Source organism: Orcinus orca, chromosome 1 (assembly GCF_937001465.1).
Source record: "Orcinus orca chromosome 1, mOrcOrc1.1, whole genome shotgun sequence".
Classification (NCBI taxonomy): Eukaryota; Metazoa; Chordata; class Mammalia; order Artiodactyla; family Delphinidae; genus Orcinus; species Orcinus orca.
Window position 1 is genome coordinate 6,265,651 of NC_064559.1, and position 15,325 is coordinate 6,280,975.

General features: G+C 35.9%; 1 protein-coding gene across 1 annotated transcript in view; it reads right to left on the reverse strand.

Moving 5' to 3' along the window:
• The window catches only part of ADSS2 (adenylosuccinate synthase 2), a 40,580-nt gene that overhangs the window by 7,464 nt on the left and 17,791 nt on the right, over window positions 1-15,325 (reverse strand). Inside the window, exons 5-10 of the mRNA XM_004284516.3 lie at window positions 7,775-7,841; window positions 7,423-7,530; window positions 6,322-6,403; window positions 3,060-3,186; window positions 1,629-1,783; window positions 365-489 (exon numbers count right to left, since the gene is read on the reverse strand). Of these exons, the coding sequence (XP_004284564.1) occupies window positions 365-489; window positions 1,629-1,783; window positions 3,060-3,186; window positions 6,322-6,403; window positions 7,423-7,530; window positions 7,775-7,841 (664 nt within the window). The remainder of the gene's footprint in view (window positions 1-364; window positions 490-1,628; window positions 1,784-3,059; window positions 3,187-6,321; window positions 6,404-7,422; window positions 7,531-7,774; window positions 7,842-15,325) is intronic.

Genomic DNA, 15,325 nt, shown 5'->3' on the forward strand with positions numbered 1-15,325 from the left:
AAGTCAGACGTCTCTCAAGCTCATCCACTAAACCACTGTTATACTGCCTCCCCTCTATGTTACTCCATCTATCTACCTACCTTTCTACCTGCCTGTCTTACTTCCCTCTATACTTATACGCATGTAAGGGTATCACGATTCTTTTCTCCCAACCTTGGATATCCAGGAAAAAAACCTGGCGTCCCTCTCCTTATGTACCCTTCCCCTATATCTTGGTCCACTTCTACCCTGAACTGCAATTTCATCTGGAGTCTAAAGAGTGAAATTTTTCTATTAGTGCACTACCTCTAGTGTGCACTCCACAAAATTTAACCTGTGGTCATGAACCGTCATTTATGAAATAAATGTTTCTAAGAATACTCACGCAGTAAATCCATTAATCATATGAGCATATTTGAGCAAAACAAGGTCCAACCAGCCACACCGTCTTTTCCTTCCAGTAGTTACACCAAACTCTCTACCCCTTGTTTGTAATAATTCTCCAATTTCCTAAGGAACAGAAAATAAAACCTTAGGACTAGAATAGCAATGCTCTAAATCTAGTAGAATTATACTTAAGATCATATAACAAGTCAAAGTTTCTTAGAGATAAGCATCTTTCAGAAAATAAGTAAGTTGAAGATAGAATTCCATAGAGATGATAGATTTTATGTGAGGGAGGCATTATTTGAGATAGATCCACTTTTGGCTTCACTTTTTACCACTATTTTAAAACCAAGAACATTTTTTATGTTATGTTACATTAAATGCTGCATATTAAAAACTAAGTTGTTAGTAAAGTATTTATTAAAATAGATAAGTTAGGTCCATTTGTTCTAAGGACTTTAGTTTGATGACTTTCCTGAAAACCATAAGGCAAACTCTCACCTAGTAGTTGCTATCACAATGTCCTTTTGAAGAGAATTGAGGTTGAAAACAATGCTCAAAGTTCTAAGCTATAGCCACTCCCTACAACCTAATTTTCCCATCTATGATCTATCTGTTCCTTAATTTACACCTTTCTGATTAAAGCCATCATTTCATTACCTCACGTATTCTGACATAATTACAATTAATAGGTTGCTCTGTCAGGTTTGAATTCCAGCCTTGTCTATCTGTGTGGCCTTGGGCAAGTTACTTCAGCTCTCCATGCCTCAGTTTCCCCATGTGTAGAATGGGGATGGTAATAGCACCCAGCTCCCAGAGTTGCTGTGAGGACCCAAAGAGCTTCTAAGTTTACAGCAATTAAACAGTGCCTGGCCCGAAGTCACCACCAAGTAAGTGTCGGCTATGATTAGACAATGTCTGCAGATCATTCTCCTCAATCTTGACTCCTAATAAGCTCTTGGTGAAAGATAGTTGTTATTTTTAGCTTCTTTCTCCTCTACCATCTTAATCCCCTTCATAAGCCCACCTGTCACTTAGCCTTGCAATTACAATTACCTTTAAGCACCCACTAATCCCTCCCCTTTTGTTGTCAATCTGCTGCCACTAACAATAAAGGTGTATATAATTTTCTTTAATGTTGCTCTGATTACTCTTGCAAATTAAGTGAAATGCACAGAAGCCAATAATTCATTAAGGGAAAAAAAAGCATGATTTTTTTATTTTAAAACTTCTAAATTAGATTTACTGAGAAATAGGCTCACATTGTCTTGCTCTGTAGGAAAGGCACCAATACCAACTCTAGTTGTATAAGCTTTCACAACTCCATACACTTCTCCAACATTTTGAGGGGGCATACCCAAGCCAGTACAAACACCTCCAACTGTACAGTTCGAAGAGGTTACAAAAGGGTAAGTTCCTAAAAATAGAAACAAATGGTAAAATATACACAAATGGTAGACATTATTTTAAAAATTCTGCATTTGAGTATATTCTAGGTATTTGAGAATATAACTGTAACCGCCCTTTCAAAGCCTCGATGTTTTATTCCTGATTCCTTTTGTCTGTAGAGAGATAAAAACATAGGTAGTTAAGCTACAGCTGTAGTGCTTATACTAGAGAGGCTCCTTGAGTACATGCAATTACTCAGCTCTGTCTGGTAGGCACTCACCTAATAGACTGCTAAATAATTTAATGCCAAAACTCTGGTGTTATTCTACTATGCAGACTTATATATATTTTAACACTCTCCTGTTAGTTTAAAGCAAATTTATTTTACTCCCCTGATACAAATATTAAGGTGCACCAGCAACCTGGAGTGACAACAGTACACTAAGAATTTTGTGGTATTCAGCATTTTCTGACCTTTTTATCTGTCTTCAGGGAATAATCCCAGAAATGACAAGAGTAAGCAAAGAGTGGTGTACTTCCCCCCCTCCCCAAACCCTGGCCCCAAGATCCTCTTCATACTTAAACTATTCACTATGCCAATTAGACACTGCTTTCTTTCCAGATTGGATAGGCATATTATGGTATCAAAAATACATATCTACTACACAGAAATACACTTTAATTGGCTTACTTGGAGTCAAAAGCCAATGAAATGCCAGTAAGAGCTGAGAACAATCAGATTTATCCTGAAAGATCATGTTTAGATGAAAAGGCCAACAAATTAGGCCAAGAAAGGCAGCAGTTTGAAGACGATAGCATTAACTTTTTGAAGATGGAGGAAATGCTCTAAATCCACTCAGAATCTCACGTCCAGGGAGTCAATTAAACAGACTTCCATAGATCTTAGAATGTGCATGTTTAATAACAAGGTATATTAGCTTTTGATTTTTTAAAAAAGGCTGAATTAAAGGTCCTTTCAAAGGATTCATCTAATCATTTTACAGTTCCAAGGAAATGAGGTCTGGAATTGAACCATAAACCAAACAACAAAAAAAAATCACAGTTTATAAAAACCCAAACCCACTGACCCAAATAGTGACTTCATTTTTCTAATGAACTGCAGAACTTAACACAAAATATTCCTTTTTTAAAAAAAGGGTTAGCATAAGATGACAAACTTTCATCATTCCTGAATATACAAGCAAAAAGCCTTATTTTAAAATCCTTTAATGCTAACGTTAATTATTTATATCTTAAGCAATTTAGGACTCAGTTAAGCTCCCCATAAGTCATATCTCACTTACCAAAATCAATATCTAGTAGTGCTGCATTCGCACCTTCTACCAAGATTTTCTTTGGTGGTCCATGTAGAGCCTCATATAGGAAATAAACTCCATCTCTCACCATTGGTTTAATCCTTTCCATATAACTCTATATACAAAGACAAAAACCAAGTTCAACGTATACTAATAAATTTACAATGAAACCAATACGAGTAAAAATTACCTGACTTTGACAGTGAAAATTGACCAATGCAAAGTAGAAAGGGATTGGTGACGGTGCTTACCCTAATGCAACATTTGGATTGGCTTTGTCCCTTTGTTGATCTATCCCCCAAATTCCTATGAGTGATTTTTATATGATACAAAGCTAGTCTTTTTTCTGCTCAAAAATTATTCAATAGCTAAACTCCCTATCACTGCATATAAGGCCATGCTGATTCTCCAGAACCAGAAAAGAGATACTATTTCAAGAAAAGTAGAGATACAATGAAATTCAAAGGTTCTATTTTTTTTTTTTTTTTTTTGCGGTACGCGGGCCTCTCCCATTGCGGAGCACAGGTTCCGGACGCGCAGGCCCAGCGGCCATGGCTCACGGGCCCAGCCACTCCGTGGCACGTGGGATCTTCCCGGACCAGGGCACGAACCCGTGTCCCCTGCATCGGCAGGCGGACTCTCAACCACTGTGCCACCAGGGAAGCCCCAAAGGTTCTATTTTAACCTCACTGCAAATAATGATGACAATCTTCCAAATAGCCAAGTACTCATACTTCATAAACCAGCTTTCAGGAAAATAAACAAGAACTGAATATATTACATTATGCTTTTATATTTTGTAGGTATTAGAAAAGCAGAAGTTATAGCCCATATAACCATAAGCTGCATCAAGGTTTTTCTCAAAATGTGGTGAAGGCCACAAGTGACACTGCCAAGCATGTAAGTATCAGTAATTGACTACTAATACTCTTTTATTCTTTTCCCATTGTATTCCATTACAGTAAAATACCTTAGCAGTATTACTAGTAGATAATATCAAATACTAACATACACACAAACATGAAAAACTTTCTCAAAACACGTTTAAAGTATTAATAATACTGCTTAATTTTAGGAATTCAATTAAAAATATAATATAAACAAGAGTTTCCCCAAAGCTTATAGTATAACTACAATAAAATCTAGTTTCAACCATGTTTAAATATTTAGCCAGACTAGTATGGAAATTCCAGGATCCACTCATGAACTCACCTGAGTATGGTATACCTATTGATGAAAATATAATTCCCCCCTTGGCTCTAGTCCCCAATCTCATGCTTCTTCCTGTTTTAGTCCTTTTTTTTAATGCCTGAAATGACCGTACCATTCATCACAACCCTTGTTCCTTAAAGTCTTGGTTCAACATATAGTAGTCCCCCCCTTATCCTAGGGGGATAGGTTCCAAGACTCCCAGGGGATGCCTGAAACCACAGACAGTACCAAACTGCATACACTGTGTTTTTTCCTATACATACATACCTATGATAATGTTTAATTTATAAATTAGGCACAGTAAGAGATTAACAACAATACCCAATAATAAAATAGAACAAGTATGACAATATACTGTAATAAAAGTTATATAAATATGGCCTCTCTCTCCCTCAAAATATCTTACTGTACAAATTTAATGTCTTTTTCATCCTAGGCACTTATCATGCATTGTTATACTTTTGCAGTTTGAGGTTCAACAGCAAAACTAGCACAAATTTCTTCTTCCTTCTTCACAATTTCATGGATAGAAGAAGATTCATTCTTACTGTAGACCTTACCAACTCAGCATATGATTTTTTCTCTTTCCTGATTAAGTTGAGAACTTTCACCTTTTCACTTAAAGGAAAAACTGTATGGCTTCTCTTTGGTGTATCCAAATTGCCAGCATCACAACTCTTGTGCTTTGGGGCCGTTAGTAAGTAAAATAAGGGTCACTTGAATATAAGCACTGTGATACTATGACAGTCAATCTGATAAGTGAAATGGCTGCTAAGTGACTAATGGGTGGGATGCACTGGACAAAGGGATGACTGACATCTTGGGCAGGATGGAGCAGAACAGCAAGAGATTTCATCACACTACTCAGATATTCTCAAATTTAAAACTTATGAGTTGTTTTGCAGTTGACCATGGGAAACTGAAACCATGAAAAGTGAAACCAAGGATAAGGGGGAAATATTTTTTATCACCTATTAAGAATCTTTTTACCTAATTCTGGTCATTATTATTCACCTACTTTACTTTCATTCAGAACATGTATAAAATATAATTGAAAAGATATACCCATACTTTAGCACGTAAATATTTCCAAGTTGCTAGTAATAAATTTAAAATATTTGTTGCATGACAGAATGAAAACAAAATGGCAGTCTATTCCAAGCAACAATCCATACACTGAAATCCAAATACTTAACATTTATAATGTTCCTTGGAGGTCATTTTTTTTTTAGAAATTCAGTGAGTGGCTAGACCTAAGGCCTGCAACAATTCTAAAATGACATATCAGGTATGTAAATTCCTATTCAGTTCTGGAATTGATGTCATACTTATTTAAGAGCGACAATCAGACACATGAGAAGCAGCTTGAAACTCACCAAAGATTTTGGAAGAATGGAAGGGTGGAGAGGATAGGCAACTTGACTACTGGCTAACTCAGGCACCAACTGTGGGCCTAATCTTTGGCCAGTTACCTTACTTGTCTCTTAAGAGTACAGTGCTAAAGAAATTGACCCTATGGGGTAACAGTCCTAAATGGGCTGGTTAGTTTTAAAAGTTATCATCTCTTACTTGTCCCTTTGTTGATCTATCCCCCAAATTCCTATGAGTGATTTTTATATGATACAAAGCTAGTCTTTTTTTCTGCTCAAAAATTATTCAATAGCTAAACTCCCTATCACTGCATATAAGGCCAGCATAAGACCTATGATTTGCTCCCTACTTGTCTAATTTTATTTTCAGGTACTTTATTCTTGCTCCCTGCTCCCCACTCAATATTTTGTTTAAGCTACATCATGTAAAGTTACTCAAACATGCCACATCCTTTTAGGCTATATGCTTTTAGACTTAAAATTACAAATTCACTTCACCATTTCTTACCTATAATACTTTATACATATCTGTGTGGCACTTATTAACCACATGTTCTTCAACCTTATATTTTCAGTTCCTAATACAAAGACTGAATGAATGAAAGATCTAGATGCCAATTTGGCAAACGAGTTTTAAAAAGGACATTATAAATGTCAGAAAGCATTACCTTGAGTTTTTGTAATTCACCTTCAATGTCTATTTCCAGCGTGGGGTATATAGATTTGTACTGGTTAGCCAAAACTTTGAACCTGAAAATTACAGATAAATCAAGACCTCAGCTCTGTTTAAAAATATTCTGAATAATTTCATTTGATTCAAATGGTTTCTGGAGATAAGTGGTCTTAGTAACAATCCCCAAACTGAAGTTACACTCTGAGAAATAGAATCTAATAAAGAAGATCAGTCATATGAATAAATGATACACTCAAAATATTTTTTACTGATAGGGATATCAACAATATAATTAAGGTGAGGGGTGGGAGGAGGAGGGAATGACTGAAATCTGTAACCACAAGACTTAAATCGAATTAACTATATTGTACTGCATGAAAGACAAAAGGGGACGGTCTAAAATGACGCTTTTAAGAGAGACAGAGGCAGGCATTAGCAATTTGTCTCCAATATTCTTAGTGGAGGTGTCCCAACAGTGCAGACAGACAAACTGCTGACTGAAAATGGATACAGCGAGTGATCTCTGATGCCATCTGTTATTAGATGTGACCAACTAACGCCTCATCACTGAGTCACCATACAGTTTTCGGATGATTATCAGGTTTCCCACGGAGATTTTTTCTACAGAGATTAAGTGTCAATGGGGCATTTCTATTTTTCAAGGTGAGCTTGATACGCAATAGTTCACCAGTACCTGAGAGCCTAATTATTTCCCGGTGGGAGGACACAGCAGAGTCTTTGGACCTGAAAATCCGAGGACCCTAGGCTGTGGTGACCCCACCACAGCACTGCCACATCCCCCTGGAAGCATCTCTATTTCTCATTAAAACATTCCAAACTCCAATCCTTAAATATAATTTTGGCTTTGTCTTTTTGTGGTACTGATATGATATCAACATCATGTTGTTTTCGTGAAGTTAATTTCAAATTAAGGACCAATTCAAATGTAATAAAAAAACTTTAATATTTCAAATGAAACAAAAAAGCCAACTACCACTACTCAACTAGAATACTGATTTTTATCAATTTGCATATTGGGTTTTAAAAATCCTAAAAATCCATTTGCTCTTTCCATTTTGAAATACAAGGTAGTTACCTCTCAGAGAAGCCATCAAAGTCAGAAACAAGATCACACATCCTGAGTCCACTCCGAGCAGCTTTGGAAGAATAAACTGGGCCAATGCCCTTTTTTGTGGTACCCAAACTTTAAAATAAATCAAAACAAGCTCTGAGTTAGAAAAGAAAGATGCAGTTCTTATGGTCAGATCAACACAAAGAATGAAATTTTTATGCTATTTCCTTTAAGTTTATTTTCACAGTCTTATTTTCTCTGAAATCTAAAAAGGATATCCTAATAGTTATTTTTCTTAAACTTCTGGCCTAGAATTTAAACAAAAAAGACTAGATATGCTTAAACTGCACATACACACACACACACAAAAACATACTTTTTTCCTGCTTGTTCTTGTCTCTGTTGTTCCTGGATACCATCAGCCGCTTGATGAAAATCAAATACTGAGGGGGAAAAACAAAATCAGTTGTTGTTGAGACAAAATACAGGAAAGCAACATATACTGCATTTTAAATTACTGAAGTTATAAATTCCTTAAGCCTAATTTCTTTATGACAAATTGAATGGATACATTTTAAAAAGCAACAATAATGGTGGGAGTGAAGATTATAATGCTAACTGGTATATTAATATGAAAGTATGCCTGATCATTCATTCCCATATATTGCAATCTATTCTATTTTTAGAAATGAGTCCTTAAGAGAGTGATTCTGGAGTACCCTACCCTACAATTCTATAAAGCTCAGTTTACTAAGATATCCTCTTGAAGTTCTGGACTCCAGAAATCTAGGGATTATGTTAATTATCTCCCTCTTCCTCACTGGTCCCAAGCTTCCATCACCTCTCACTAAAGCTGTAGCCTCCTAATGAGTGTACCTATTTCCACTCTTGGACACCTCTAATTCCTACCTTTTAATGCAGCCACAGTCATCTTTCCAACACACAGATATATCACCACTGTTGTCTTTAAAACTCAGTATCTTTCTAATGCTTAAAAGGAAAAGACAAAACTATTTTACATGTGCTCCTTGAATAGTCTGCCCTTTCATCTTACACTATGCTCTGCCCCCTTTCTGCCCTCCCATACCATCATATAGGCATTCTTTTAAGTCCTTGGCTCCAAGGCATATGTTTTTCCTGTCTGAATACGCCTCTATGCCTTCTCTCTCTTCTCTCTCCCTCTTCTTCTCCCCTTCCCTCTCTGTACTGTTTTCCCCAAGACTACACGAATTTACATTCCCACCAACAGTGCACAAGGGTTTCCTTTTCTCCACATCCTCACCAACACTTGTTATCTCTCTTTTTTTTTTTTTTTTTTGCGGTACGCGGGCCTCTCACTGTTGTGGCCTCTCCCGTTGCGGAGCACAGGCTTTGGATGTGCAGGCTCAGCGTCCATGGCTCACGGGCCCAGCAGCTCCACGGCATGTGGGATCATCCCGGACTGGGGCACGAACCCGTGTTCCCTGCATCGGCAGGTGGACTCTCAACCACTGCGCCACCAGGGAAGCCCATATCTCTTGTCTTTTTGATGACATTCTGACAAGTGTGATTACCTCATTGTGATTTTGATTTGTACTTTCCTAACGATTAGTGATGTTGAGCACCTCTTCATGTACCTGTTGGTGATCTTTAATGTCTTCCGTGGAAAAATGTATGTTCAGTTCCTGTCCTTTTTTAAATTGTTTTTTTTTTCTCTTGTGTTGTATGAGTTCTTTATAATATTTTAGATATTAACCCCTTATCAGATATATGATTTGCAACTATTTCGCCTTTCTGTAGCTTGCCTTTTCATATTGTTGATGGTTTCCCTTGCTGTACAAAAGTTTTTTAGTTTGATGTAATCCCATTTGATTATTTTTGCTTTTGTTGCCTTTGCTTTCAGTGTTAAATAAAAAAACTCAGGGCTTCCCTGGTGGCGCAGTGGTTGAGAATCTGCCTGCTAATGCAGGGGACACGGGTTCGAGCCCTGGGCTGGGAGGATCCCACATGCCGCGGAGCAACTAGGTCCGTGAGCCACAACTACTGAGCCTGCGCGTCTGGAGCTTGTGCTCCGCAACAAGAGAGGCCACCATAGTGAGAGGCCCGCGCGCCGCGATGAAGAGTGGCCCCCACTTGCCACAACTAGAGAAAGCCCTCGCACAGAAACGAAGACCCAACACAGCCAAAAATAAATTAATTAATTAATAAACTCCTACCCCCAACATCTAAAAAAAAAAAAAAAAACCTCATTACGAAGACCAGTGTTATGGAGTTTACCATCTATGTTTTCTTCTAGGAGTTTTATGGTTTCAGGTCTTAGGTTCAAGTCTTTAATCTTATTTTGAGTTAGTTTTCGTGTATAGCCTAAGATAGCGGTCCAGTTTCATTCTTTTGCATGTAGCACTCTAATTCTCCCAACACCATTTATTGAAAAGACTGTCCCTTCCCCATTGTATATTCTTGGCTCCTTTGTTGTAAATTAATTGAATACATATGTGTGGGTTTATTTTGGAGCCCCTTATTCCATTCCATTGATCTGTGTGTCTGTTTTTATGCCAAAGCCATACTGTTTTTTAAATGACTATAGCTTTGTAATATAATTTGAAATCAGGAAGCATAATGCCTGCAGCTTTATTCTTTCTCAAGATTGCTTTGGCTATTTTGGGTCTTCTGTGGTTCCACAAAAACTTCACAATTGTTTGTTCTATTTCTGTGGAAAATGCCATTGGAATTGCACTGAATTCCAATGTAACTGAACACCCTGAATTCCAAATGCACTGAATCTGTACAGTGCTTTGGGTGGTACGAACATTCTAACAACATTAATTCTTCCAATCCAATCCATAAGCATGGAATATCTTTCCATTTATTGGTTTCTTCTTCAATATCTTTCATCACTGTCTTATAGTTTTCAGTGTACAGGTCTTTCACCTCCTTGGTTAACAGAGTACCCTTTTCAGGTACTAGAAGGCTCTGTGTAATAGGGTACATGCTGATTAAAGGAGTAAAATATGTGTATACCATTTGTGCCGCACCTTCTATATTACGTGGTATGTTAAAATGTTTACTTTTTTCTATGACATGGATTCTAAACCTTGGCCAATAGATCGCTATTATATACTATAACGATTAGTTCATCACAATGTTCCTATTTTGGTGCCCAGCCTAGCCTTTCTCATCTACATTTGAGAGGCCAGAATAGTTCTTAAGAGCTGTTTCACTAAACTCAGACTTTGCAAATCAGTTAGGACAAGATTGAGACCTTGGAGTACGCCACTTCTTTTGAATAAAAAAGTATTTGCATTTCAGCATGCTTTATTTTTTATGTTCAAAGAAGTTACAGAGGCAACTGGCAAATCACAAATAGTTGTTGGAAAGCAGGTGAGCCAAGTACCTTGCCGTAGAGCTAATGTTTTCTTAGGTTTTTCTAGGTTCCAGGAAGCTAAGAGTACAATCAGAATCATCACTTTCATGAAGCTTCATCATGGCGTGGAGCCTTAATACCACCACAACTACTGTTTTTGAAAGAACAGTCTTTGTCTAAAGTTGCTCGAATATCTCTTCCATTCTCTACAGCCTAGATACTGAAAACACAAAATGCCACCTTGGGGATTCAGTCTAATTTTTTTAATTAAAGATAATTGTGTACCTTCAGTAATTAAGTTTTATTAACACCATCTTATTATTTTTTAATTATCAGAGTTAAGTTTTATTAACACTATTTTTATACTGTATTAAAGTGTCCAGTGTGAGCCTCAGGACATGTAATATCCACTTTGCTTGCTTCTCACACCTTCTCAGGTCTTTTTTTTTTTAAGTTTTTTTCTTTTAATATGACCACTTTAAGTCACAATACAGTATTGTAATCTATAACCTCAAGATTGTACAGCGTATCTCTAGACCTTATTCATCTTGCATCTCCTTCAGGTTTTTACTCAAATGTCATCTTCTCAGTGAAACCTCCCTGGCCACTTTATCTAAAATTATAGTTCCCCACCCACCTCCTCCAAATGCCTGACACTACCGGTCTCCTTTCTCTGATTTACTTTTTCTCCTCAGAACGTATCACTATATACCATGGTACATTACATACCTGTGCTCCCTACTATAGCTCCATTAAGGGACTTTTATCTTTTCTACTGCTGAATCCTCAGTGCCCAACACCACACCTGACATAGAGTAGGCTTCCAATAGCTGTTGAATCAAAGGACAGACACCCAGCAAACCTTGGATTTCAAATGCTTAAAAAAATTTTAAACTCTCAGTCATTTCTCAAGTCTCTTTTCCTCAATAAACATCTCTTATATTAAAATTTTGTTATGAGATTCAATGGGAAGGGGCACAATTATGATGCAATAGATAGTTCTTTGCATACTTGCTTAAGTATGCTAATGTAAAGAATTGGCCAACAACTTAGTCATTTTTAAATTTCTTTAAAGGAAAATTGACTATTTAAAACAAAAATATTAGCAATGTATTGTGGAGTTTATAACAGTGTAGACATGAAATGTATGACAAAAATAACACAAAGGACTTTACAAGGAAATGCAAGCATTTTGTTGTAAGGACCTTAGGTTAAATGTTACATTATTTTAAGGTAGATCATGAGAAATTTAAAGATGCAGACTATAAACCCTAGAGCAACTTCCAAAATTCATAAAACAAGAGGTATAGCTCATAAGCTAATAGTGGAGATAATATTTAAAATATCAAATCCCAAAGAAATCAGGAAAGAAGAGAAAAAAACAAATAGAAAACAATGGGCAGATATAAATTCAACCATACTGCTAATTAGCTGTACTAGAAGTAAATGGTCAAAACATTCCAATTAAAAGGCACATTGTCACAATGAATAAATAGCAAGGCCCAAATACATCTTGTCGACAATAAATGAGCCATAAATATAAAGATATAAATAGATTAAAGATCATTAGAGGATGGAAAAAGATACACTAATCTTAAGAAAGCTCTAGTGGCTATATTAATATCAAAGTAGACTTCAGAATAAGAAATATCACCATAAATAAAGAGGACATTTCATAATGATGAAAGAGCTAATTCATCAAAAAACATAATTTTAAATATACATGCACCTAACAGCTTCAAAGCACACAAAGCAAAAACTTACAGAGTTGAAAAGAAATTAATAGACAAATCCACAATTATTGTTGGAGGTTTTTAACATGCCTCTCTCTCAGTAGCTGACAGAGCAAGTAAATAGAAAATCACTTAGGATACAGAAGATCTGAATGATGCTATCTTCCAATTTGATTTAATTGACATTTAAAGAACACTACTCAACAAGAACAGAGCACATATTCTAAATGCATGTAGAACCTTAATCAAAACAGGCCACATAATGGGTCATAAAACAAATCTCAACAAATTTTAAAAGGCTAAGATTGTACAGAGTATACTCTGTCTACAATAAAATTAAATTAGAAATAAATAATAGAGAGAAATCAGGAAAATCTTCCAATATTTAGAAACATAAACATCATATTTAACTCATGGATTAAATGGAAATCACAAAAAAATTACAAAGTATTTTCAACTGAATGGAAATAAACATACAAAATGTCAGTGTTTGGAAATGCAATTAAAATAGTGTTAGAGAGACATGTATAACTTTAAATGCTTATATTAAAAAAAGTCTAAAATAAATAATCTAATAAGCTTCTAAAGAGGCTAAAAAAAAAAGAGAGCAAATTAAACCCAAAGAAAGTAGAAAGAATGGACTAATAAAGAGCTGAAACCAATGAAATAGAAAATAAACATAATCAAATGCTTATTCTTTGGGGAAAAAACTCAAAATCAATAAAATGGAGAAAGCTCTAGTTAGACTGATCAAGAGAAAATGAGAGAAGATACAAATTACCAATACCAGGAATAAAAGAAAGGACATCACTGCAAACTCTACAGAAATTAAAAGGATAATATACAAACATTAAAAACCTTATGCCAATAATTTGACAAGTTGGATGAAATGAATACAGTCCTTGAAAAAACATAAATTACCAAAACTGACACAAAAAGAAACAGAAAAACCTGAATCTCTCCGTATCTGTTAAAGAAGTGGAATTTATAACTAAAAACATCCCCTCAGAGATTCTAGCCAACATTTAAAAGGAAATAATACCAACCCTACATGTACTCTTTCAGAAAAATGAAGGCACTAAAACTAAAAAACTACAGGACAGTATGCCTCCAGATGAAAAAGTAGTACATCTTGGCCAAGTGGGGTAGGGCACCTAAGTTAGGTGCTGGGCATATTTATGAATAAAACAGCTAAAACTCTTTCCCACATGGGCACAGCCTTGTGTGAGACATTGTTACCGATGGGGGGACTAATGCCTGGAAGACAAATAACTTGCCAGAGGACACAAACACAACATTTGGATCCAGATCCCTAAAATTCTAAAACCTGTAATTGTATTATACTATACTCCATATCACCCATCATACTTTGTACTGACAATCTCAGGATTTTATGAGAAATTTTTAAAATCCTTGGAAAGAATTAATATTTTTAAGCATCTATGTACCAGACTAGATTTTGTGCTCAGTACTGAAATGAGAGTTCTAATGCCATAATTACCATGGCACTTAGAGAACTGTCCTTTCAGTCCTATGGTAAGAGAGTCCCTGAAGCAAAAATGTGAAGTGGTTACATAGCAATGATTCTCAGCAATTTTCTAGTTAGTTTGATTTGATTTTTTGATAACATTATTTACTTCTTTTCACCATTTCAGAATTGACTGTACTAAAAATACATGTTTCTTATAAACATTTTAATAACACATGTTTTAAAGAATACATATATTATTATACATATTACTACTAATATCTAAATTTTACTCAGAGCTATCCTCTCTGGGCTCAGTTCTCCTCTAACTACTTCTCCTCTAAGAAATACTTTCCTTTAAGAATATCAATTTATGGAAAAGGAAAAACCATTATTAAATAAATATAATACTTTTTAAAATTTAAAAATTCACATTTGTTATAATTTAAACCACATTACTTTCCTATTATTCTGGTCCTTTGACCCCTTTGTATTAGTATTTTCTTTGGTTTTTGTACTCTAAAGGAATTAAGTAACTTGCTTAACCACTGTGCTACGTTCAAGAATGCAAACTGTCAAGTGACAGACCCAAAGCATTTATAATGAAAAAAGGTGGAGAATCCAGGCAGGAACACAGGTATCTCTCTTAACACCATGTTCTTTTCAACAGATTGATATCCATCAGCATATATTTACATCTACACATGGCCGAACTACTTACCTGATTATGTGCATTAATGTTATAAGCTACTCAAAGAGTACATACTAGGTATTATCCTATTTTGCAATCCTAAATTGTGGTATTCTGATATTGAATTTCACATAGCAGATGACAGAGGACCATTACAAAGTTCTGAAGATAAGTAGCAGCTTTCATCATTTATTCACAAGACAGAGGCAATGAATACCAAAAGGCTATACATAAAAACTAGAAAGTTAAAGATGACTCATGTTAACAAAATAAAATATATATAAGGTTAATGATTAGTGAGTGTAAGCAGATAAAAAACACTACAAAAGAGGGCTTCCCTGGTGGCGCAGTTGTTGAGAGTCCACACCTGCGGATGCAGGGAACACGGGTTCGTGCCCCGGTCCAGGAAGATCCCACATGCCGCGGAGCGGCTGGGCCCGTGAGCCATGGCCACTGGGCCTGCGCGTCCGGAGCCTGTGCTCCGCAACGGGAGAGGCCAAAAAAACACTACAAAAGTAATGCACAAAAATATAATTTTCATTATATACCTAAGAGACTGTCAGTAAGAAAAATAATACAATATTGCTTCCTATATTACAGCCCTATAGTGATGATATGTAAAAGTTTAAAAGTACTAAGGTAATAACCAAAAAATATTTTAAACTATATAGGTGACAGGCTGAGTATGATTC